The sequence below is a fragment of the Coffea eugenioides genome, chromosome 5 (assembly GCF_003713205.1).
Source record: "Coffea eugenioides isolate CCC68of chromosome 5, Ceug_1.0, whole genome shotgun sequence".
Classification (NCBI taxonomy): Eukaryota; Viridiplantae; Streptophyta; class Magnoliopsida; order Gentianales; family Rubiaceae; genus Coffea; species Coffea eugenioides.
The window spans coordinates 48,391,399-48,417,026 of record NC_040039.1 but is presented as its reverse complement, the minus strand read 5'-3'; the positions used below and the strand labels follow the sequence as shown (position 1 = coordinate 48,417,026).

General features: G+C 36.5%; 4 protein-coding genes across 6 annotated transcripts; 1 reads left to right on the top strand and 3 right to left on the bottom strand.

Moving 5' to 3' along the window:
- The first annotated feature begins 1,558 nt into the window (after positions 1-1,558).
- LOC113772316 lies at positions 1,559-8,240 on the top strand. The gene is made up of 12 exons (XM_027316909.1): positions 1,559-1,897; positions 2,904-2,968; positions 3,245-3,343; positions 3,640-3,772; positions 4,039-4,098; positions 4,559-4,618; positions 4,992-5,114; positions 5,593-5,664; positions 6,078-6,215; positions 6,631-6,786; positions 7,266-7,370; positions 7,928-8,240. Exons 1-12 carry the CDS (start codon positions 1,673-1,675, stop codon positions 7,955-7,957), a joined length of 1,266 nt encoding a protein of 421 aa, XP_027172710.1. The 5' UTR covers positions 1,559-1,672; the 3' UTR covers positions 7,958-8,240.
- Positions 8,241-9,047: 807 nt separating this feature from the next.
- LOC113771923 (protein RALF-like 22) lies at positions 9,048-9,416 on the bottom strand. Its single transcript, XM_027316471.1, has one exon. The coding sequence runs from the start codon at positions 9,414-9,416 to the stop codon at positions 9,048-9,050; it is 369 nt and encodes a 122-aa protein (XP_027172272.1).
- A 5,307-nt stretch (positions 9,417-14,723) lies between these two features.
- LOC113770292 (early nodulin-like protein 2) lies at positions 14,724-16,490 on the bottom strand. 3 transcript variants are annotated; one of them, XM_027314711.1, is made up of 3 exons: positions 16,102-16,490; positions 15,421-15,879; positions 14,724-15,375 (listed from the first exon to the last, which is right to left on the bottom strand). In XM_027314711.1, the coding sequence occupies exons 1-3, from the start codon at positions 16,274-16,276 to the stop codon at positions 15,029-15,031; spliced, it is 981 nt and encodes a 326-aa protein (XP_027170512.1). In that variant the 5' UTR covers positions 16,277-16,490; the 3' UTR covers positions 14,724-15,028. The 3 variants fall into 3 exon arrangements, with proteins under 3 accessions (XP_027170512.1, XP_027170514.1, XP_027170513.1); XM_027314713.1 differs by having other exon boundaries at positions 14,724-15,324; positions 15,466-15,879; XM_027314712.1 differs by having other exon boundaries at positions 15,511-15,879.
- Positions 16,491-17,302: 812 nt separating this feature from the next.
- Positions 17,303-24,695, bottom strand: LOC113770556 (protein DETOXIFICATION 18-like). The gene is made up of 7 exons (XM_027315051.1): positions 24,329-24,695; positions 20,100-20,644; positions 19,520-19,606; positions 19,347-19,403; positions 19,008-19,246; positions 18,774-18,892; positions 17,303-17,667 (listed from the first exon to the last, which is right to left on the bottom strand). Exons 1-7 carry the CDS (start codon positions 24,644-24,646, stop codon positions 17,542-17,544), a joined length of 1,491 nt encoding a protein of 496 aa, XP_027170852.1. The 5' UTR covers positions 24,647-24,695; the 3' UTR covers positions 17,303-17,541.
- Between the last annotated feature and the right edge of the window lie 933 nt (positions 24,696-25,628).

The following is a 25,628-nucleotide window of genomic DNA, read 5'->3' as shown; positions in this document are numbered from 1 at the left end:
AAAAGACGTTTCCGGTTATGACAACAACGGCTTGTACTACAGATCATCGATCCAGCACTTGGACTAAAATTCGAGCTCTATTCTTTTGTCGCCTAATTTTACTTCCGATTGCCGAAGGCAGGAGACTCTATCGTCAAGTCGACCTTCGTGGCAATGCGTCATGGGCAAAACTGGCAATTTGGGCCGTCTGCGGCAGGCATGACTCATGAGTAGAGCTGCAAACAAGCCGAGCCGAGTCGAGTTTTGAGCTAATCGAGCCGAGCCTCGACTAAATTTTACCAAGCTCGAGCTCAGCTCGAGCTCGACGAGCCGGCAAATTTCGAGCTCGAGCTCGACTCGAATCAAGTCGAGCCGAGCTCGAGCTCGAAAAAAAATAAAAAATAATTATTTTATTTTTTAAAAAATAAATAAAATAATATTTTTTTCTTAATAAATAATAAAATATTAAGGATATATACGTAATTTTACTATAAAAATAAAAAATAAAAAATAAAAATATAATATACGTAATTTTATTATTAAATAAAAATAAAAATATATATATATATATATATACCCCGGCTCGCGAGCTAACGAGCTTAATATTCTGAGCTCGAGCGGGCTCGAGCTCGACTCGAGCTCGATTAATAACGAGCTCGACTCGAGCTTGACTCGAGCCGCTCGCGAGCGGCTCGATTCGTTTGCAGCCCTAGTCATGAGGCTAATCAAATCACACATGTTGTATTCAATAATGTCACTTTGATGGATGGAACTCATTTTAATTTTATTTGTTCTTTTTTTTTCCGGAGACGACAGAATAATTTTATTTGAGCTTCGCTTGGTTTATAATAAATCAAATGATGGGTTTTTTTGTCAAGTCAAATCTCACCACTTGAGATTTGCAACTAAATTTATTTACATCTAAGCCTCACATTTCATGTTTAATAATAAAGGATTTTTCAAGAACGCTCATTAACACACTTAAATTATCATTATCATATAACTACACATACTCATATTTATTGCCCCTTATGAATTGTGAAACTTTTCAAAATTAATTACATTTTTTCAAAAAATTAACACTTAAACTCGAGTGCCTATATCGTTGGCCAAATCGAATAATAAAATCTAGATATGTATTATTGTTAATTAATTAGGATACCAATTTCAAATAAATACTTAATCAAATATATTGAAATTGGGGTTGATGGTTGAATTGAGTTGGATTGTAAGATGGAAGGGATCGTAAAAAATTTTGGATTTAAAATCTCTCCTCAACATGAGCGCGCACACACAAACATACATATATATATTGAAAATTTGAGTGTTAGTAGTTTGGTTTTTTTTTTGGGCTATGAATATTAACATGGGCATCTCGTAAGTAGTTTGGACCTTTTGGTCCTGTGTGCAGGGCTGAAGTTGTCAAGATGGGCCCTTCCTTGAACAATTCAACTTGGCTGGCTTGAATATGTGAATTAAATGTAAGTTGAGATGGGCTTGGGTGTCACATGAGGCCCAATGGAGCCTACAAAACAAACAAACGCGAGCCCATCACCGATCAGTTCCGCTATCTGCAACCTTCTGCTGTTCTACAGAGTCGCAATTGCCCACAAACAAAGGGCAATGTTGGGACTAGCAGCAGTATAGGAAAAACCGAAGCTTTATCCTCTTCACTGGGAATTCAACGACTAAAATGTCGAGAGGAATCAATCCTCTTCTGAAGAGCCTACAGCAGAAAGCAGACCTTCAATACAAGCTCTTCACCCGGCGTTATGGCCAACAAATCATTGATATCTTGGATTTCCCTGTTAAGCTGGTCCTATCCCCTTTTACTCTTGCCTATGACATAGCTGGCTCTGCCCCTCGTGGCTTTGGCATCCCAGAGTTCATCTCCAAGCTCTCTTACTCTGCAATTTTCGTAATTCTCTCCTTTCCTTCCACATCATTTTTCCTTTGAATGTCTATATGCTTTCGAAGTTGAAAAGCTGGTAACTTTCTGTACTTGGCTTTATTCTTCTGTTAATCCTTGGCATTTCGTGAGATGGGCTGTCTTTCTTTTTATTCTTGTGCAAGTAGGTTTCTTATGCAGTGTACTGTTCCATTCCATACTTGTTAAGTGCATATATTTTCTGGCTGGGAAGGTTGGTCCTTTCAAGTTGGTTTGATTAGTAATTCTTGTTTCTTGAAATGGGCTGTCTTTATTTAGTTCAATTTTAACTGGTTTTTTTGTGGAGTTTTTGCTAAAAAGAAAAATGATAATACTGCGGGGCTTAGGCATGAGCATCCACCGGTGTTTCTTTTTTTTCTTGTACAATGATTGATATGCTCCGTTTGGGCTGGGCTCTGTGGCTTTCTTAGAGCAATTAAGCTTAATCTGGATTAGATATGATGGATGGGCTTGAATTATATGCCTACGGATAGGGAGGAGAATCGCCTGTAATGGATTAGCTGGCTTGAATTTTATGTGTTTGGTTGGATCCTTTTTCAGTTCCCATTAGAAATTGCAAGTTCTGAATTTTGTGGTTTAAATTTAGAATTTGACAAAATGGTATACTTAGTTTGCTGGCATAAGGATTGAAGGTTGATCCTTCTGCCCTTTGGGTTACCTTTATTAAGCACATGCATGATTTCAAGAACCAGCTTTTTTATTGGTAGAAATTATGGCATTCTCTATGAGAGGAATAAAAACAAAAACTTTGACCTGTGGTAATGGAAGGCAGGCATATCTTCTGTTCATATTTTTACTAATTGAAAAGAGTGGAGTGGCTGCTCTTACTCGCACATTTACTTCTTTGTTACTTGTTGAATAAGAAAGTGTTGCATAAGATAGTGTTTTTATGCCTTTAAATGTTAAGAGAACAACACAGCTGAAATTCCATGGTGTTGGTTGAATTTTCGTGATATTTCTATGGGGCTGATTGCAGGTTGTTGCTACTGTTGGGACTTATGACATTGCAATGGAACTAGGGAAGAAGGTGTTGTGTCAGAGGTGCATCTCAATGCTTATTTGATGATAACTGTGGCATTAGTGAATTTCAAGTGATTTTTTCTGTATCTGCTGATGTTAGCCCCTCTCATGACTTGAGTTCCTTGCTGTTGCATTAAGCTAAGACATGCATTATATCCGTATCAATGTACATATATATCTCATTGTCCGATTTACGATATCTTAGGGCTTGACTGCCTAAAGTTGTGTGTAGTTGCTTTTAGCTGAGGTGTGCATCTATTTCTTAGCTACCAAGCTTGACAGGATTTTGAACTGTAGGAACTGCTGGACATGCAATGGATGGAATGCATTACAATGTACTATGTGTAAAGGTTCAGGAAAGGTGCAGTACCAGGTGAAAAGCTACACTTTGAAAAGGTAGGTGCTTACTCCTTCGATTTGAGTTTCTGAAGGTCATAAACGTTCAGACTACCATTCAATTCTCCCTTCTTTCATCTAATCGCTAATTGTAAAATGACTTATTGCAATCTTACTCTGCATGCTGACACGGATAATCAGCATTCTGAATTTCAACCTCTGGAAAACTTCTAAAAATCAAAATGTCTCCCACTCAATCATAGCAGTCTTCCATCCTCCACCTCTTTTCCACCTTCTCATTTATGTGTCCATACAGCCACTTTCTTATGTTTATGATATTCTAAAATGACTTTTAGTGGAGAAAAGGCAACAGCTGAATCCATTGCGAATGCCATTGCTGAAAATCGAGCTGAGTTGATACATCTTCCTTCTACCATGGACCTTCATGTACCCTTGCCGACGAAGGATTGTCCAAATTGTGATGGATCAGTAAGAACTAAGTGCTATTATAACTTTTCCTATTGATGATACCTTCATTTGCTTGATTTGAACCTTCATTAAAGTACCTCTCTAACACTTCATTTGGACACTGAAGCATGTCAGTTCTGATTTCTTGTTTAAGATTTCTTGTGACAATTTTCTCTCAAGTGACTGATAATGCTTTAAAGGAATTCTACCCATTTACTTGCATTTTGGTGTTGATTAAACATTGTAAGGCATTTCCAATGATTATTGCAGACTGTATGATTTTGCAGGGTGTAATGAAATGTCCAGAGTGCAAAAACAAGTTGCAGATCAGGATTTCTGCTGATGATGTGAGTTTCTGATCTCATCTTTGCCCATTTCTTAGATTTAGTTTGTCATCTCTGATACTCATATTACTGGTTGGGTCCCATTGACTGGTTGGATGAGTTTTCTGAGACTTTACTAATGTAATTTAAGCTTCTTGTTTTGGGCTGCGGATACTTGAGGGTGCGTTTGGGTAAAACATGTCAGTCAGTTTATGTAGTGGAAAAAGGCTTGGGAATTTCTGACGTCATACATATTTTTTTAACATGGTACTGCATAATTCCTGTGGAGCTATTTGACAATTCTGAATTTATTTTGTCTGGGCTCCAGACAATTTCTTGTTCTGTCTGCTTCAATTCAAAAAACAAAGCTTTTAGGTGTTAACAGTTTTCCCTATTTCCCTTACCACAGGGAGAACATATACACAAGTATGCTTTTATATCTGCTTTCTACTTGAGTTAAACTTGCCTTTTTTTTTTATTGCAGATAATGGAGCCTCCATGGAAAGCCTATAATATAATGAGAAAGATGAACTACCCTTATGAGGCTAGTGCAATGTCTTCTGCTTTCTTAAATAACAAAAGTGTTGCTTTTCACAGTTTCTGCTGCTCTTGTTAATATATTTATTGATGCATCTGTGTTTTGAGGTACAATCTGAAACTTATTGGTCCATCTTGGAGATCAACGAGAATTTTTAGTTGCATGTTATCAATTTTGTTCTCTTTCCTTTTATTAATGATTCCTTGCTCTTTTATTTATTATTGTTTTCTTGCTCATTGAGAATTTTACTAGGAATACAAACAAGCAGACACAATGTGTGTCTATATGTGTGCTAGTAACACTTATATCAGTGGTCTGTGTACCTCAAGCCTCAGTAATTTGAACACCTTTTGACATTGCCAATCTGGTTCATGTGCAGCATATTATTCATAGTATGAAAGACCCCAGTATTGCTGCATTTTGGTTGATTACCCTACCTCAGGTTGTGGGAGGATTTGAATATGATGACGATGTCAAGCAGAAGATTTGGTGGCAATACAAGGTTTGTCCTCTTTAACTTCTTAATTTGTTGGTCCTCATGCTTGTTTGCACTCGGCTTTGCTTATATTCATACTGAAAATTGTGAAATATGGTGAGAATGTAGGAGTTTTACTCATTTATGAAGCTTAAAGGGTCATATGACTCCTGCTCACTACATTTATAATACGTGGTGCTTTCATGTACTCTTGGGTTTTGCTCATGCTCTATGATATATTTTGGGTCTATGGTTCAAACTTCAAACTCAATTAAATTTGGGCATTTACTTGAAAGTCTAACTTATATCAAAAGTGTTGTAGATTGATATGGAATTATACTTAACCTTCTAAAATGGTAAGAAGCAATCAGGTGTAAGTTCTTCTACTATTTCTGTTGAGTAACATGCTTTAGCTGTCAGTTTGATATTCTCCTGGCCCTAATATGATGCTTTTCATTATGTCGTGCATGTGTGTAGGCCTAATGTTTTCATTCTCTCCTTCTAGGAATCTATGAGGTATGATGTACTCCAAGATGCAGTAGCTAAGCGAAAACCAGGGTGGGAGTACTTACAAGAGGTAAGAACATTTTCTTGTCATAGATCATCATTTTGAGCACCAAAAACTTTAAATTGATTTTTAAATGCTTCTCCAGTATAAATTGGAATGTTCTGAGCTATTGGTTAGCCTACGGGCTCTTAGCTTATGTAGCTAGTTGCATAACTTATCCTTGGGGCTGTAATCTAACAAAGTTTCTTCACCACTTTTTAGTAGCAAGAAGTTAAGGTTGAAAACCTGAAATTTACATCTTGATTCTCCTTTTATCAAACTTCTATTAGGATCACCTTGCACGCTGTTGTGATTCATCATATCTTTGTTCTGCTGTAAAGATCTTTCAATTAATTTATGTATGCAGGAGATTACCTTCAAACAGAAACAAAGTTTGGAAAATTTTTAATCGAATCCTCAGTCTTGTATAATTTTTTTGGCAGGCCTTATTCTCAATAGATCCAGAGCGTGCTAGAGATGATCCAATTATTGTAAAAAATGTACCTTACCACAAGGCCAAAAAGGCACTAGAAGCAGAAGTGATGAAGCTTGATCCTCCACCGCGACCACAGAATTGGGGGGTAAATGTCTTTTCCTTGACTTTGATACTGCAACTTGCCAAGTTTTGCAGTTTCTTGATGGTTGAGTAATGAAGGATAACTTAATGGTCTCAGAAAGTTAGTCAGAACATGGGTTAAAATGTCAGTAATGTGTAGCTTTAGTATTTCTTTGGACCTTTGTAAGTCACCATGTGCAAATATCATTGTTTTTGCGGAAATTGCAAGTACTGTTGTCGACTGTAGTCTATTCTCTGGCTGGTGCCGTTGACTGTAGTCTATTCTCTGGCTGGTGCTTTCTATCGGAACTGAAGATATTAATATTTTTTGGACCTGCTATTCTGCTAGTATGTCCGATTTCTTTGTGGGCTGTCATCATATGTTGTACATTTTAAAACAAGTCCTTTGTGCTCCTTATTTTCTAATATAAGTGTTGCAGGAACTGAATCTGCCATTGAATGCATCATCTTGGAGTGAGGAAGACCTCAAAGATCCGAAGAAGTTATATGAAATGACAGTCCTTCTTAACGCACAACGAGAAATTGCTGATCAAATGCTAGATGTTCAGTGGGAAAGAAAATGGCGTCAAGACAAGGTTAGTCATTTGACAAGTTCTACAGGTCTGACTAGACATTTTGTTGCTGGTGATATGGTGTATGTTTCATATTTTTCACATTGCCATCTCTTTGTCAAAATGATGTGCGTATGATTTTTACATGATATTACACTCTTCTCTTGTTCACCAAAACAATGATATGGAAAGTCTCATACATAGTTTATTCTTTTTTACACCTTTGGTTCTCCAGTATCACATTCTGCCATAATTCCTCAGAAATTATGAACTGTTCTTACCAATTCCTGAGTTCTTTTGATGATTCTCTTAATATAGTTAGTTATGCCACAATATTTACCCATGAGAAGGATAAAGGGGAACATAGCCAAAGAACACTACAAACTGTCACACCTAATCTATTTAGGAAGCTGAGAGAAAGTTTGCATTAAGTATTCATTTCTGAATTTTCCAGAAGGATAAAATTATTCTGAAACTGGCATGCTATTCTTTGGAAATTGTAGTTGAATGAAATGCTGCAAGAGAAGATTCAACCCTACTTGCATAACATTGACAATGGAGTTCTCCCTCAGCCAATTGTAATTCAACCCAGAAATCAGGATCAAAAGGTATGTTTCTCTTTTCTTTTGTACTGATTGTTACCTATTTCTGTTGGATTGCATGGACATGTAAGTAGTTAATGAAAATATTTTAAAAAACTATCAAAGCAAGTACTTATTTGTTCTCTTTAAGACACCTAAATTAGCTTGCCAAGAACTTGGTCAGAATGAATTCATCAGATTTATGTTAATATAAGCCAATAATGATCATCTTCTCAAAAGTGCCGAACTTGCAGAACAAAAGGCTTTCTTGGGGCTAAGTTGCTGGCCAAGACTGAAAACTTTAGTAATACTGCATTTTCTTTGACCTTGATTGTATCAATTGAAAGGAGTTATGGTGAATGGTGATGATTAACTATTTGTCTGTTGTAGAACGACAGACTAGTCACTACCCCGGGCTATAGTTTTCTGCGTCAAGAAATCCAGACGGCCAGGCTTTATATGCATGTTTTATGGCCTGCATTAGAAATACTTCAGCAAGTATCATTATTTTTCTTCCCGCATATCTGGTGTAATAGCATGCATGAAGTTGTGTAACCCTTTTTTTTTTTGGTGGTTTGCTGCAGACAAAGCGACGAAGGTGGTTCTTTTTCTGATGGCCATCGGGTCGATATGATTTTTGTTAGTATGTTAATCCAAGTGGTCTTAAACTTGGTTCCTTTTGTCGCTAGATTTTGGATGAGTGGGTAAATTCTCTCTACTTCTACGCCATTTTGTTGGCTGAAGGCCTCCTATTGCATATCCTCCTTCACGATTCGCTTATATTGACTATTCTGGGAACTTTCTCTTTCTGCCTCTGACTTAATCCACATGTAATTGGTATTTAAACGGCAAATCAGCTACTAAGATACACTTACTATCGAAAATGTACCCGCTCAATATGCAATAGTGTCCGAAAGAGAAGCTTTGCTTCAATTTTTTTTGATGAAATGCCATACTACTGATTCTGCTGAAAAGCTGCCTATGCTTTGCTGAATCAATAGGTAAATAACAAATGAGTTGTGGAGCCAAAATTTAGTTGGACTGAATTTAGCAATTCGTATTTTCAATCCAGATGCATCAAACGCGACCCTGAAAAATCTAGATTTCTGTCAAAAGTATTATATAGCTATGTGTCTTCTGCATAAAATGCCAGACAAAAAAGGGGAAGATGATTGAAAATTCTCTCATTTTCTACATCCACTCCAAAACAGAGTCTGTGATATACTTGTATCAACTACCACCGTGCTCCTGTCGACATGATTTTTCTCTCCCCATATTCAAAGAAATATTGATTCACGATTATTGCCTACAAACGCACAAACCAAAGAAGCCTTGACTTATATTAAATGTCTTCCATATACTTACATTTGATGATGAGGAACCAAAAATGCATAAAACTCCTCATTCTCTCATAGAAAATAGAATAGGGAATAGTAATAATTGTTTTATTTTACCAATATCCGACAACCAATCGTCTACAATGATCACAGTAGTAAAACAAGGGGCTGCAGAACGAAAATTGCAAAAATCTACATTTGCAGTGAACTGGGGTGGAGAAATCAGAACAATTGAGATTAATTAGCCACCCACAATCTTATTTGCTATATTATTCCTAGAACACCATTTTGACTTACTTGAAACCATTCTTTAGCTTCGTCTCTTTCTCCATTTTCATCGATAGCACATCGGATTCAAAGAGGGTCCTCAACGAGTGTTCCTTGGGCACCTAGAGATCCTGGTGCAGCTGCGCTGGTAAGGGTTAGCCCTACCATGAGCATTGCAAGCATAGTAGGAGTTACCACGCCTGCTGCATGGGACATTGCCTCTTCTCATGGCATCATAACTGATATACCTTGGCCGACCTGCAAGAGTTCTTCTGGCTGTTCCAGACTCCACAGACATCTCCTCATCCTCATCAATGAAGTCCGCAACGAGTCCGCCGAGGCCATCGTCGCCTTTGGATCCTGCCAGGCTGGTGAGGCCAAAGACGGTGTCAAGTGTGGGTGATGAATCAGCAAGCACAGCCAAAGCCATGGCCAGGAGGAGGATGGCTGCCCCTAGTCGAATAGCCATTTTCATTTTTACCAAAATGCGGGAACACGAGGAGAAAAAGAGAAAGAAATGAAGGGAATAAGGAGGAGGAGGGTTTGAATATCAAGTTCTCTTCGGTTTCTCTGCCCTGCCTGCTAAAGGAGGGAGAGAAGGAGGGGAAGGAATTTTGTTGGTGCTAAAATGGAGGAGGTTGTGGGATTGGAGGAGAGAAGAATATGATGAATATTCAAGAGTTTTTGGTTCTTGTTTTGTGTCCTCTGCGCTTGTGTGATTTAACGTAATTTACGTAGATGGAAAATGTGCATGCTGACTATTTTAAGGCCCGTTTCTTCCTCCTAGTTTTTCTGTTCTACAAGGTTGCCACCTTCACAATTAATATGCATGGTTTCTCTATGGATCAGTTACATTATAGGGAATTTTGCTCAAACCAGTGAGGTTGATGTCCATTCTTTGCTTCTCGTTTCTTTCTCTTTTATTTGTACATAACATTAAGGGTCAAGATTTTTTTTCCCTCTTTTCTCCTTAAAATAAAAAAAAGAAGGGCTACTAAAATCAAGGACCTAGCTCAAAAAAGAGACCCAAAAAAAAAAAAGGGAACCCAAAGCTCGGTTCAAGTTTCAATTGGCTGTATTTGGATAATTTCTTTTATTTGCTAAAAAATTATTTACTTGCATCACGAACACATTTTCCAACATGTTCTTTTACTTTTTAATCACATTTCTATCTCACATACATCATATCGCAAAAAAAAAAGGTACTACAATGATTATTCCAAATAATTACTTCTGGCTAGTACTAGCATTCGAAGGCTCAATACAACATTATTGACATCAGTTGTAGAAGGGCAACACTAAAGCAAGAGTTGAGGGCTAGAGCCCATGAGGCCGAAAGTCGCACCTTTTAAAATGAAATTCGGAATACAATTTCATTAAAACCAATTACTTTTAGTCCCCAGCCTTTCTAGTTTGGAGATAATAAGTCAAAGTGTCCCAGAAATTAATTAAGAAAAAAATAAATAAATACATTAGGTGTAAATCAATGAATCCTCCAAAAAGTGTAATGGAGCTATATATTTGGGGTACTCTGAATTGAGTAGTGAATGTTGCAACACGAAGCTCCAATCCATGAAACCCTCTAAAGCAAAAAGTGTTGACGGTTTGGGCCCAACAGAGTGTTTTCTCTGTTTCTACATTCCACAACATTTTTATATTTGTTCCTCTATGATCAGCTTTTTCACCAAAATAAGAGGTTTTAAGCTTATATCAGTTTTGTACAATACTATGGGTTCGCCAAGCCAAGAAAGCGATCGTAATCCAAGAACTTAGAGTAAATTCCAACCAAAACCAATTCTTAATTAGTATGGTGATTTTATTGCGAATTCGGGATTTTTTAAGATACTAACAATTTTGGGAGGGGTGATGGGTTGGGTGGTTCGAGAGGAAAGAATGTAAGTGAAAGGTTTCAAAGTTCAAATCCTTCCACTTACACTAAAAAAAACTATTAGATACTAACAATTTAAGGCTAATTTAGTGTACGAACAATTTGACATCAAATCCCTCCCAAACCCCAACGTAAAAAAACGTTTGTTTAAAAAAAAAAAACTGAAATTCTCTTTCTTATTCCTTTGCTTGGCTAAGGTAGCAGCAAATCAACGTCAGAGCAGGCTGGCGCTAATCATAATTGTTCACTTTGACTAAGCAATTGACTCCACGAGGAAAAGAAGTGTAAAATGTATGGTGATCGAAAGCATTGAATTGCTACGATTTAATTCATTAAGGAACATTTTCTCCCTCTAAATAAAATTGCTCTTTATTTTGACTGATTTCGTGGTGAAGTTGACACTTTTTTTTTTTTTTGTCCGGCTGAGCCGTTTGGAATAAAATTAAGGCTTTAAAAACACGATATCTTATATCATAAATATGTGAAGTCTTAAAAAAACAGCATGTCGGCCATCTTTTAGTTCACATTCGTTTTAAATCGTATGTTACTTAGAGTAGGATTTTCTAAAATTAATTTCACAGACACGGCTGTCACTTACCATGACTTTGCTGCCAAAGCAGCATATTTTGTGTCTGAGATTAGTGATAAGATTCTCATTCCCTTCAAGAACGTTGGGTGATCCTCGCAGAATGGTAATTCAACCCTTGATTTGTTCCGCCCTACATTACAAATAATTCAACCGGCAGTAGGAAGGATTGTGATACGGGCAGAATGAGACCAATCTAATTGGGCCAGATGCCAATTTGGCTTATGGCAACGCCATCTCTTGATTCCTCTCATCCTCATCCTATTTTTAAATAATCCAAGGAATGTCAATCTCGTCATTGATTAATACCGTTTCACACACTACTTTTTTTTTTTTTTTTTTTGTCAAAACGTTTCACACACTACTTGAGTTTGGCATTTTTTAGCTTTCTTGAGTTCCTTAGTCAGTCACCCCCTGCTCCAAGTTTGGGGGAATCTTGAAGCAAACGTCTTAATTTTTTTTTTTTTTTTTTGGGGTTGCTATTCAAAAACCTTTTCTTCTGAATCTTGAAGCCAATGAATCTCATATTGCCGAGACCGAGGCAGGAGGTATGGGCGGATTTAATGTTTAGTCAAAATCAGCCTCGTCCTACTGCTAAACGTGTACAAACTTACAGAATGTAGAAAGCGATGCAGGAAATTTCCTCTGGTTCTCGATTTCCAGAATCGACACCACGATAGGGAGTCATCAATCTGTGTCTCGTGTCACATTTTTAGATGATCCCTTAGCTTGAATGTTCAACGGTCTCCTCATTCATTTATCTGGTTGGTGGAAGAAAGCAAAAATGGAAATCTGCTCTTTACTTTACAAAATTGCCCTGCAAAACTCCTGTAATTAATTGATCATATCCAATTTGTGGCTGTCACTGATAATCACAGGGATTTGCTAAATAATTGTTAGGATTGACTCGTTTTTCATGCCAACGAGAAAACTCATCACTCCATTGATCTCTTCTTTGTCTTGAGTAATTGGTTCTAGATGCATTTTTTTTTTCTTTTTTTAATGTAACTCCTTGCTACGTGTTGTTTTTGTACCCGCTATTTCGTCTTTCAAAGTATAGTGTGAGTGCTCTCTTGAAATTTCTTCTCCCATAGTTTAATCAGTGATCATGACTGCTTGCTTAGTGACAGTAGTAATTTGTTCTCATTATCCCATATTTGAACGGGCATCGATGAATCAATTAATACAAGAAGCAAGTGTACATGACATGAGGAGTAACTTCAAAAAAAAAAAATTTTTTGGCAAACAAGTAATGCTAGGGATGGATATAACTACTCGGAATAATTGCAAATTATCCGTTTCTTTTGAAAAGATTAATGCTCTATACACTAACAGTATACATATTATCAAATTTAAAATTTAAATTTTTATGTATGTATCAAATATTCAATCAATAGTGATATTTTATGCACTGACGATGTCAGTATCTAAAAGAATTTCAAATCTAAAATCATCAGTTCTCTTTTGGTTCCGTCGTCTATATGGTTTTTAATACAACTCGGATTTGTAAGTTTAACCAACCACCTTTTCCTCGTACAAAAATAACATATACATGCCACTCATGGCGTGGAAAATCAAGGCTCCATGGCGACAAGTTCGCATAAAATGCAGTCTCCTCTATTTATTAGTGTTGCAAATACAGGTGAAATAGTACAATTTGCTTCCATCGCATTAATTACACGAATGCTATCTATCACAAGGTCAAGCAGCGACAATCACACCATTTGGTGCATATGAACAAGTTACACGTCTGAGCGGTGTTTAATACATCAAGTACAGGTGTACATTGTGGGGTCCTACTCCAAGTTGATTTTAACAATTAAGACAATAATATCGATGCTTTTTTTTTTTATTTATTCAATTTACAAACATAAATGCTTTGCGGATTTAGCTCGGTAACGTATCTGAGTTGATGATCTCAAGTAATGAGATAGAAAAAAAAAATTAAATGGTATGGTAAAATGTCAATTACTCAGTTGACCGTATAAAGTCCTTTTTTTTTTTTTTTTTCAAAAAAAGAGTTATTATTCATTTTTCGGAGAATACCAGTTAGGTAGGATGGAAGAAGAATCTGTTAGAAAACCCCCATATTTTCAGATCAAAATTAAGGTAAAAGGGCGCGCAAAGACAACAACATTGCTTATCAAAAACCAAGAAAAAAAATCAAAGAAGGAATACACGCACCTAAAAGAGACTTTTTCCCTCTTAGTTTGGTATATTCATCACAAGAAAATCATGCACAAACAGCCATTAAATTTAAGGGTCGGTTTCACACCCATCCATTTGTCCCAAGGGAAATATGGACACGTACGTTTGGGAGAAATAACCATTACCAATATATTTTTGAGTCTTGACGTACTGAAACTGCTACTTTTATTCCGGGGTGTTTGTTAAGGTACGAAGGATAACGTTTTCAACCTATTGTTGTCGTCATCATCGTCGTCAAAATATTCATCGCCGTGCGAAGGCAGACAAATAAATACGTAACTTTCTGCAAACAGCGAATTTCTACTCAATTGTGGTCTAATATCTCTATTAAGTCCGGTCGCACCCAGACCTCCTCTTTCAGCTCTTGCAAGTTTATAGTCATGTTGATCATATATCAACTAAAACTCCATGTACGTGATTTTGTAGGTAAATCAGTACTAGTTCTAAAACGAGCAGTTCTTGCACGTTTTGATCATTGCAACAAGAATGGATTTCACAACTTGCTAGTGGTTGAGAATATGCAAAGCAACAGTTCTTTTTCTTTTTTCTTTTTTTGTCTCTAATAAGTGAGAGATTTTAAACGACCTCCGATTTATAATTCCTTCAATGTTACCACTCAATCACCCAACCTTCCCCACATAAAGCAACAATAATTAGTTAAATGCAGTAGAATTATAAAAAAAAACACACATTTAGTATTTACCCAATCTACCGTATATATATATATTAATAATTATTATTTTCTCTTACATTTATATACTTTTTCTATTTATTTTTACCTATCATCTCTTATATTTATTTACATTTTTCAATTAATATTATATTTTTAAAAATATAATATCTGAGATATATCTTAACGAGTGCCCTACGAACACTCATTAAACAAAACATTAGAAAAAAAAATATCTACCATATAACTTGTCCTATATATTGACGGTAAGAGCAACAGCATTAAATAGTGTATTAGACTTTAGTCCAATTATTAGGGAATTAAAAAAAAACGTGGGACCTTGACGATAAAATATTAATGGACGGACAAGTGTGAAGGACAAAATGCAACCTCAGAAAAGCAAGAAACCGAAAAATGACACGAGTTAATACAAAGTTCACCCTTTATTATCGAGTCTGGATACTCGAAATTTCAAACTGAAATCACAAAACCAGAAAAAAAAAAAAAAAAAACTGAAACAGACTATCCCCTGCCCACTTTTCCAAATAAACTATGCAAATAACGATCCAGTCCCACTCCAAAATTCTCAAGAAATGAAAAACCACACAATCAACTAATCCTACAACAAATTTTGACCAAAAAAAAAAAAAACTAATCCTGCAACAATTTACCAAAATTAAATTTGGTTTGTAGTACTACTTGGGTATTTTGTACATCTGACTAGTCAATCTAGACCGAAATAATGGATGCTCCAAAAGTCACGCTTAAGACAAGTAAAGAAATTGTTGACACCAATACAGTGGAAGCAGTAACCGCTGGCCTTCCCGATGATGACCCTGGCCCCGGAGGTGAGTTCGCACCAGCCTGCCCCGGAGGAGAGTTCCCCCCAGCCGGCCCTGGAGGTGAGTTCCCACCACCCGGCCCCGGAGGTGAGTTCGCACCGGCCGGTCCCGGCGATCCCGGTGCAGTGGTTGAAGGTGGCGATGATGTGGGCGCTGAAGAAGGTGATGACGAGCTAGGTGAGCCTGCTGCTGCAGGTGTAGGAGCCGAAGAAGGCGGTGACAAGCTAGGTGAACCTGCAGGTGTAGGAGCCGAAGAAGGCGGTGACAGGCTTGGTGAACCTGCAGGTGTAGGAGCCGAAGAAGGCGGTGACAGGTTTGGTGAACCTGCAGGTGTAGGAGCCGAAGAAGGCGGTGACAGGCTTGGTGAACCTGCAGGTGTAGGAGCCGAAGAAGGCGGTGACAGGCTTGGTGAACCTGCAGGTGTAGGAGCTGTTGAAGGTGGAGATATGGGTGATACAGCCGGTGCAGGTGGAGGTGAAGGTGAAGGTGATGAAGCCGGAGGTACCGGTGCCGGAGGTTTAGGTGGGGTCCTCACAGCTAAAACATGAACGATCATTTTTTGTCCCTGGTCACAATACGTCTTGTTGCCACTGATGAAGTAGAAAGGGCCTGATCGATCAAACTTGAAGATTGAATTGCCATCTTCTAATTTGATAATTGGTTTGTCAACGTTGCACTTGTCATAATCATCTTTGTTCACCACCAAAACCGAGTTTGATCCTTTCTTGTACTTGAAAACTACATCCGAATTTAAAAAAAAAAAAAATCACTAATGTGTCAATGAACTTAGAAGAAATTTACTCTCAAGATTTTTTGATCATTTGAGAGCCAGACTCAACTAATTAAATGGGATTTGATCAATAGTCTCTTCAAAAAAAGGAAAAAAAAAAAGTACAGACTTGATGCACTAGTAATTAAGAAAATAAATCTAAAAATAGTCGCGAATGCAGAACAACTTACAAAGAGTGTCATTAACTTGAAATCTCATTCTACCAGCCCAATGGTTATAATCTTCAGAAGGTTTGACTACCCATCCATCTCCACCACCAACATTGAACTGGTAAGCGTAAGAACTGATAATGAAAGAAGCAATGCAAAGTAGGAAAACAGAGGGATGTCTCTTATGATCAGCCATGACCAATTGGCTGAGTGGTGTGCTCTATTTTTTTTGTTATTTGATTATGATTCCACTGAAAATGAAGAAAAAGAAATTCAGAGGAAAATGTTTTGTGTGGAAATGTTAGGATAGAAACTTGAAATGGGATATATAAGTTGTCTAAGAAGAAAGATAGAAATCCAGGGAAGAGAGGAATGATCCAGACAAGAAGAGAAAGAAATAGGAGCTACAGTTTACGGTGGAAGACTGGAAATGGGAATATATATATATATATATATATATATATATATATAGAGAGAGAGAAAGAGAGGAAGGAATTGACCTCTAACGTACGTGAATTAACTATGTAGCTGACCAGAGACAGAAGCATCCACTGTACACGTGGTGAAGAAGTTAGAGACTTAACGGTGTTCATCATGATGGCTTACTTGGCCGGGTTTTACATTTTATTCGGTTCTTCCTGAAAGAGTACGTGAATTACTTGGACAGGTTTTCTTACAGTTGAGAGTGGGATTAGGAGTAGGAGTAGGAATAGTAACGTAAGAGTTGACCTCTGACCGGAAAAAAAAAATCAAGGGCTTCATTATGTTTTAGGATTTGCTGAGGCCAGCTCAAAATGTTAAAACCCTGATTGCTTGGTGGACCAAAACGTATGCAATATTAGTTTGGACTCACCATTATCACTTCATCTCGTGAAGAAATTAGTCACATGACCGTCAGGAAGTGATTTAACTCTTTGATTTGAAATCTTTCATTTTTGCTTTATCTGAATTCAAATTTTATATATGTATCGTATATTCAATCGTCATAGTATATACTCCGTCAGCATATATAAAATTTACTCTTGTTTTAAATCGAGAGTTTATCTGTAGAGACAATAATTTGTTTTTAATCAACAACCCCCATCTTGTTTTTTAAACCTGTTTCCAGTTGATGTAATGGCCCCAAACTTTCCTTGTATACCTTAAGCTAAGCCAATCTATTTTTCCTTGTATACCTTGGATCGGGAAAGTAAGAAGAAAATCCTTCGTTGTTGTCATCACAAATTCTAAATGAGACCAAATGGTCATTTTATATTTGCACAGGACTTGATACAATGGAGGATTGGATTAGGTGAAAATGTATTTGTTTATTCAACGAGTAAATGTTGCGAAACTTTTGGCCCAACATCCAGAGTCCAGAATTGCACATAGCCATGTCTCAGACTTACGAGTTGCCTGTGCCGTCAACTCCTATCGAGATCTCCACTTGAGGGATCTCAGTCTATTCAGTCATGCTTAAGCCTATGCTGAATTATGTATGTCATTGCTTGGGGTGAGTTCCACTCGAGTCCATTTAGTAAATGAAGAAAGCAGAAGTAGCCCAATAGCTTGGCAGCACAGGCCACATATCAAGCCCATCCATAATCCCTGAACCAAGAAATCAGAAAGTCATTTACAAATGTAAAACTCTCTAATACAAAACAGTCCAACTAATCACCACTAATACCAACTCCCAAAGTACTCCATCAACAGAGAGTTTTAAAATCCATCAAATTCTCTTTGCAGGAAGACCATCACTAATAATTGCAGATCAAAAAGATAAATGTTATTTACACTCTTTTTTTTTATTATTTGCACTTTCACTATCATTTTTATTATATAATTTTTATTTATTAGACTATATAATATAACAAATGGTGGAAGTGCAAATAACATTTTTCATCAAAAATAGAAATATAATGCAGTTATAAATAATCTTTATTTAGTCCTCCCACTTCCCATTCTTAATTTTTTTTATCATTACCACTATGTTCATCTCCATCTAATTTTGATAACGAACCCATCACTCAACTTGTTGTTTGACAATTTTAATTTGCTAATACTTGTCAAAAATTGAAAAAAAAAAATGGGCATTGTTAAGATTGAGTTTTATTCCACCAACCGTTATTTCGTTAGGTTTAGATATTATCCCCTGTTAGTGGGATAAAACCCAAACTTAATGAAATAACGGTTGGTAGGATAAAATCCAAATCCAATAGGTACAAAGAAACTATTTAGTAGTAATAAAAGAAAGAGAATTGGAAACAGACACTAAGATATGTAAGCACCGGTGGTTGGTGTGCATGGTGTTTTTGTTGGTATTAAATAGTACACATTTGATCGACGGGAATAAATAAATAAATTTGAAAGAAAAGAAAATGTAGGAGAAAGACGATAGAGAGTTAAATGAGGAAAGCTATAATTTGAGCCAATGGTTGACAATAAATGAGAGAGATTTAATTTTTTGATAGAATTTTTCAATGAGCAGACAATTAATTAAAGGTATTATTATCTTTTTATTGCATCAAGGGAGGTTCCGTACTTATATATAAATCTCAAGGGAAGGCGAAGCGTCCGTAAGCTTATATATAAATCTCAAGGGAGTCAAGTGAAATTTCAGAAACCTCCCATTTCAGAAACCTTTTATAGTCTTATCCCTTGAACAAAAGTTGCACCAGTAGATACTTTGAGATGCATGTTTTGGGTTTATATACCTTGGCATATAGTTTGAGCTTGAAACCGAGGACGGCTGCAATAGTCATGCCGATGAAATAAAAGGTTCCCAAGTTAACGATCGCTGCCAAATGCTGCCAACCACAGCCTCTGGCCACACCTGATCAAGAATATAATCAAATCATGTTTTCTGGTTAAGACCGGAAATTCTTGTTAAAGTAGAGATTTATAATTAAGGGAGTTAAAAATTAAAGGGTGGAGTAGAAAGCCTCTACCAGATAAGATTCCTTGGATGAAATCAAATAGAATGGAGATCACTAGCAATGGTGTCAGGGAAGCAAACTTGCTAATTATTACTGAGCTACTACTGAAGAAGCCAGCCCAAATATTGCGACCAAGATATAATGCCGAAACCACGATAAGTCCAAAAACAACAGTGAGCTTGAGAGTCACAATCATGGCATGCTTGGCTCGTTCTGGATTTCCGGCACCCAATTCATTTGACACCCTGGTGCTGCAAGATCCAGTTGGATTTTTTGTTGCTCAGTGGTCCAAATGGGAAGAAAAAGCGTTAAAATGGACACATCAAATCAAACCAACAACTTTACTTGTACCTTGCAGCTGCGCTGAGGCCATAAGCAATCATGTAGGCAATGGCTTCTGTATTTACACTGTGGAAGCAGACACCCCATAAATGAAAGTTGGCAAGGCAATTAACTATATGAAAGTACGTGCTCAACTATTCAAATTGTAAGAGGGTGCTGGTTCAAGGCAACGAAGCACTTACCACATTGCAATCACTGAAGTAGTAATTTCTGGATCTGGCATGAGTCCAGCTAGTAGGACAAGAATCTCAAAAGCCCAGTACTCCAAACTGTAATACAGGATGTCACAATCCAAAAGAAATGTAGTCCTTCTGTATAAGTTAATACTGCGCGAAACAACTATAATTAACTAAACAAGAATATACATTTCAACCTGATCAGCCCTTCAAAGCGCTACATACTTCCTTATGCGTTGAATCTCAAGAAATTCAGTGCCAATTTGATGTCAAAACAAGAATTTTTACGAAATGTTGTGACTTTGAAAGTTGTTGGCCATGTGATTTTATCTCCTTATCCCAATGTTTTAGATATCTCTACCCCTATCTTTTACAGCACACTCTCGTGAATCTCTAAAATTCCAAGCAATCAAAGAAATGATTGAGTAGTTTTATATGTGTTTGCCTATCTTTACCTCTCTGTCCATGGAAATACCTATATATGTACGGTGCCTGTGATGCTGCTAGAATCCAACCAATCAAAAGACACATTTTTTCTGTTTGTGAATTGCATGCATGGACTGGAGAATTGCTGATAGACACTTACCAAACCATTGCAGCACAGGGCAGTGCCAGCTTCAAGTCTACAAGGATATAATGAAATGACTCCGCTGAAAATCCATCCCAAGTATGCTTAAATTTATTTGCACGAAGAACGTACATGCCCAACATGAGAAGGGAGATCCACAATGATATTGAGGCGGCTAATGGTGCTCCAGTAAAAGCAAGGGGTGTCCATTTAACCAGAATGAAGGTTATCCCGATGTGGATAACCAATGGAACGACTGAGCACACAACCAGTGGTGCCACAACTGATTGAGTCTGAAGAAACCTCAGAATATTTTGCAGAATCCCGTATGCAAATAATCCTGGTATTAGAAACTTCAAGTACAGACCAGCTGCTTTTGATATTTCCGAATTTTGACGTAAAAATATCAAGATTATATCGGAGAACCACCAGAGTATTGATACAAGAAAGGAACACGATAGCGATATTGTGCAAGATGCTTGTAGATGTATTCCCAGCAATCTATACAGCTTTGCGCCATAGCCTTGCCCACACAAGGTCTCAAGTGCACCACTTAGGCCCACCTGAAATGGTAAGTGAGAAATTAATTCCCATCCCTTTCATCTATAGTGCTGGAGGATTAATATTAGTAACACTCTGTCCCCTTGAACTTTGGGGATAGTCGCACTTTATTACCCTTAACCTTAAAAAGTATACACTTCACCCCCAAAGACTAGTCAACCTTTGAAAATCTTAACTCCACATTAAGACCCAAAAAAAAAAAAGTGTGTTATGACAACATTGGCCCATATTGGTTAATGGTTTACAATTATTGTCCTTTTTTGGACAAAAAAAGTTGAAATTTGTTCTGATCTTTTCCTTTTCTTCCTCCAGCAAGTTTAAAAATAAGACATCCCAGTCATTTTTAACAATTTTGGTTAAGTATTTAATATTGGACTAATTTGGAAATAGAAAATGATAATACTATAATTTTTGCTAACTCATTTATTATTAGCGTGTTATTTATCCTTATTGTTTGATTTAAAATCCAAAAAATTGAACAACGTATATGTAAAAGTCTACACCAATCCAATAGGAGAAATATTAAGGATATTTTAGCTTTTATCAACTTGAATTTTTAAAAACTAGATAGAGCAAAGAAGATGTATATTTTTGTAGCAATAAAAGGGAAATAATATGCAAGTTACACATAATCTCATAAATAAAAGGCAATCATATCATTGTACTAATTTTTTTTTTCATTTTTAGCTGTGACTAGTTTTCATAGATAGTGAAATGTATATTTCTAAAGTTGAAAGTGATGAAGTGTAACCACTAACAAAGTTCAGGAGCAAATGAAGTGAAGCATGTTAAAGGGCGCAAACATATCATATCACCAAATGAATACGATGAGGTCGATGACTATTTAATCACTTTGGTGGAAGAATGCAATTAAGTTTCATGATTTGCTCTCTAGTTTTCTACTGAAAATTTGCATCCCTTGTTGTTTACAGCTCCAGCGCTACTTAAAATGGTCAACAACCAAGCATCAAACAGCCTAGAAATATAAATAGAAAAGGACAAGAGCAAATCCATGGCATGCCACCAAATTATTTAATTGTGCTAAATGCGAGAAGGGCCACATGGTCCTCACATCTGCCTTCGGCTTTATCAGAGAACTAGTTAATTTGGGCCTCGCGCGAGGCGCAAGGTTGCCCAGATATAATAATTGGTATGTTTTCAAAAGGGTCATGATAAATTGAAAACACATCAAAGTATTGCTGCAGTTGAACACATCAAAGTTAAAAAAGAAATAGTGATTATCTAGACTAATGGTAAACTGTTATATTTACATACATAAGAATCTTTCTACATATGTTTTCACACTAATACTTTATGGTTCAACAATATTAATCATCGTAGTTTTTCATGATATTTGTTATTAGCGTTGAGCTAATAAGCAAAAAAAAATTTTAGAAGGGAAAAAAAATTGATACAAAGCAGGCTTAAAAATCGAAATTTTTATAAGCAAAAAAGACAAAAATATGAAATCATAATTCATCTTCTTTTGAATATTCAGTTCAACAATATATGGGAAAATAAAGAAAATTCAAAAAATAAATCATAAAAGTCTGTGATAGTGGAGGAGGTTCTATTTGGGAAGTGACATTATTGGTAATAAGGTCGTAGATAGCAAGCAGTCATCACTTACCATCAGCGTTTGGGTTGCACCCCCAATTTTTTTTTGTTTCCTTCTGTTATTGTATGGAGAAGACAATTCAGACTGTTTAAACAAAAATAATTTAACCTTATAGATAACTATATGGAAAAGATTCAGATATCTTGGAAGCAGAAATTGTGCAGAAATAATCTATCCATTGTAGCAGGAACCAATGTTTTAAAAACCGGACCGTTAATCGAACCGGTGAAGTGAAAGGGTCGAGGTTCAACCGGTCGGACCGGTTCAACCTCGGTTCAATGAATTTTTTTAAAAATAATTTATATAAATATATATGTGTACAAAATAAGACATGTAATGGATAATTTAATACTTTATATGATGAAAAGTTTACTATTTTTGAATAATTTGGATTTTTAAAAATAAATTTTTTAAATTATAAGTTAAAACAAATAAATTTCATCTCAATTTCAATTATATCTACCAAAAAAATCTTAAATATAATCCAAAAATATCACAATATTTGAAATTATACAAAATTCACGTCCATGAAAATTTAGACATTGTGAACTTAAATTTTAATTTACATTTTGGAATTTAAATTTACAATTTAAAAAAGGAAGTTTGGAGTTCGAAGAAAATCAAGAGAATTGAAAATAGAAATGCAAATTTGATAAGAAACAAAAAATGAGATAAAAGTGAGTGGTTGTGATATTAAATAAATTGGGTTAAAGAAAAATAATTCTTTTTTAACTTTTTTAAATTTAATGGACAAAAACAAAATTAAAATATGGAAGAAAACATCAATAAATAAAAAATAAAGAGGTTTGATTAAAAAAATGAGTGGCAAAAGAAAAGATGATAGAGAGAGAGTGTGTGTGTGTGTGTGTGTTGAAGATTAAAAAGAAAGAGTCATGAAAGGATGATATTTTATAAAAAAAAATGGAACAAAAGAAATATGAGTGTTTGTTTTATATAAATAAGTTATCAAAAAAAACTAATAAGATGTGATAGTGCAACGGTTACTACATTGGTCTTCTATTACAAAGGTCTTGAGTTCGAATCTTGATAACTACATTTTGCAAAAAAAAAAAAAAGGAAAACTCAAAAACCGGAAATAACCGGTTCACATCCGGTTCAGCGGTTTCGCGGTCCGACCGGTTTTTGACCGGTTTCTTGACAAAGTCAAACCTGGCATTGAACCGGACCGGAGCCATGGCCGGTTCGCGGTTCAACCGGTCGAACCGGCCGGTCCGGTCCGGTTTTCAAAACACTGGCAGGAACACAAAAAGATATGCTAAATAGTATAAACTCACTCATTTGAAGGCAGGCTCCACAGCACCGCTAAATTGGAAGTCAAACTATGTCATAAATGATAATACAGCAGGTGTGTCTACAAGAGTTAGACCGAACCAAAAGACCATAAAGCCAACTCTATTTCTTTTGGCTAATTACTCCATCGAGGGTAAAAGTGAAATCCAAGGGTAGCATGGTCAGGAAAAAAGCATAAACGTATTGCAGCCAGAAATACGTGCAACCCATTAGGGGACGAAATGACCAAACAATCCACACACTAATGGTGTTGATAGGGGACGAAAGTACTGTTCCTAACTCCATTCCCTCTTTTATTCTCTTAGGATAGGATAGGATTTATGAGTAGGAGGCAAAGAAAATCGCCAAAATAGACCTAATCCCGAGTCTTGGTAGGCTAGTATACAATTGAATAAAGGATATTAACAGATGAGTCCTGAAAACGGCACCTCTCTTTTTTCTCTTTTCCTTTTTTTTTTTTGGGTCAAATTCTCACATCTTTTTATTGTCACTCGTCAGGTTGCGAGCCGTAATTCCATTCCTAAGAATCTAGCTCAAGTGGAAACAAATCTTGATTCAACGACATATTAATGACTTGGGCAGATAATGGAGGCAAACGATGGCGTCAGATTGAACCTCAAGAAAAAGAACAACATAATGGTCCATGCATACGACTGTTAATTGAATTTTTTAAGGCCAAGTATCTTGGATAGAAGCACTGAAGCAGAAGATAAATTGGTATGAAGAGTGAGTGAAATATATATATATATACATATACCATGAGGGCGAGGCCGGTGACGGCGGCCCAAGAATTTGCGAGGGTGGAGGCAGCGAGTTCAAGTTGTCCAAGATGGCCGGCGAACATGACGGAGACTAGAGGGATCAAGTAGTATGAAACATTAGTCAGAATCATAGGAAGAGAAAACAATATCTGGTTCTTGCTTTCTCCCACGTCCAAGATCTTGTTCCAACACCTGTCTCTTGCTGCTGCTGCTGCTGCTTCACCTTCGTTATTAATACTCCTTGACTCTGTTCTTCCTACTAGCAAGGGGATAGTATTAGCCTCTGATTCTGAACCAGTAATATTTGATTGCATCTTTTTTATGGTAATACTAATATTTTGCCCTCTACTCTTTCTGGTGGCGATCGCCTGTTTTCCTGGCTTCTCTCTCTGCTGCTTTCGTTTCTTCCTCGTCTTGTTTTAGTTGGTCTCGTGACTCGCGTCAGTGGCTTATTTACTTCGATACGGCCACGTTTTGAATGTGGTAAGTCGCCAGTCCTTTATGGTTCACTAGTTATTACACAGTAAATTGTACTCGAAAATTTTTTGGGGTTAATTCCACTTTGTCCCCCCAAACTTTAGACGATTATCCACTTAAGTCCCTAAACTTCAAAATGGGACACTTAAGTCCCTAAACTTATAAATACCTCCCACTTAAGGAAAATTGTTAACAAATCCTGAATGCCGTTGGTGGTCGAAGTGTCCCATTTTATGAGGGTTTAGGGATTAAAGTGTCCCATTTTATAAGTTCAGGGACTTAAGTGGGAGGTATTTATAAATTTAGGGACTTAAGTGTCCCATTTTGAAGTTTAGGGACTTAAGTGGATAATCGTCCAAAGTTTGGGGGGACAAAGTGGAATTAACCCAATTTTTTGTAATCCAAGTTGTCTATATTTGCTTCTGAAAAATGTGGCATAATTATGAAACAAAAAAATACTACTATATATGAAAAAATGAAGGTACATTTCCGTGCTTCTTCTTGTATTTTCTACTAAATTTGGTGTATTCTCATGCCATGCACCTATCTAATTTAGTATATTCTCACTATATATATATATATATATATAACAATACCGAATTTTGAAAGAAATACAATAATTATACGCAACCGTACTAAACACAGCCGTATTGCCCTGGTCCATGGAAAATGTCATAATTCCATCCTTATCCATCCAGACAAGAAGAGTCCTGCAAGGAAGTGTGCTTTTATATATATCGAACTTCAAAAATAAATTGATTCTTAGGCCTATATTTTTTCAAAATCAATATGATTGTACTTTTTTTTGCACCTCAAAAA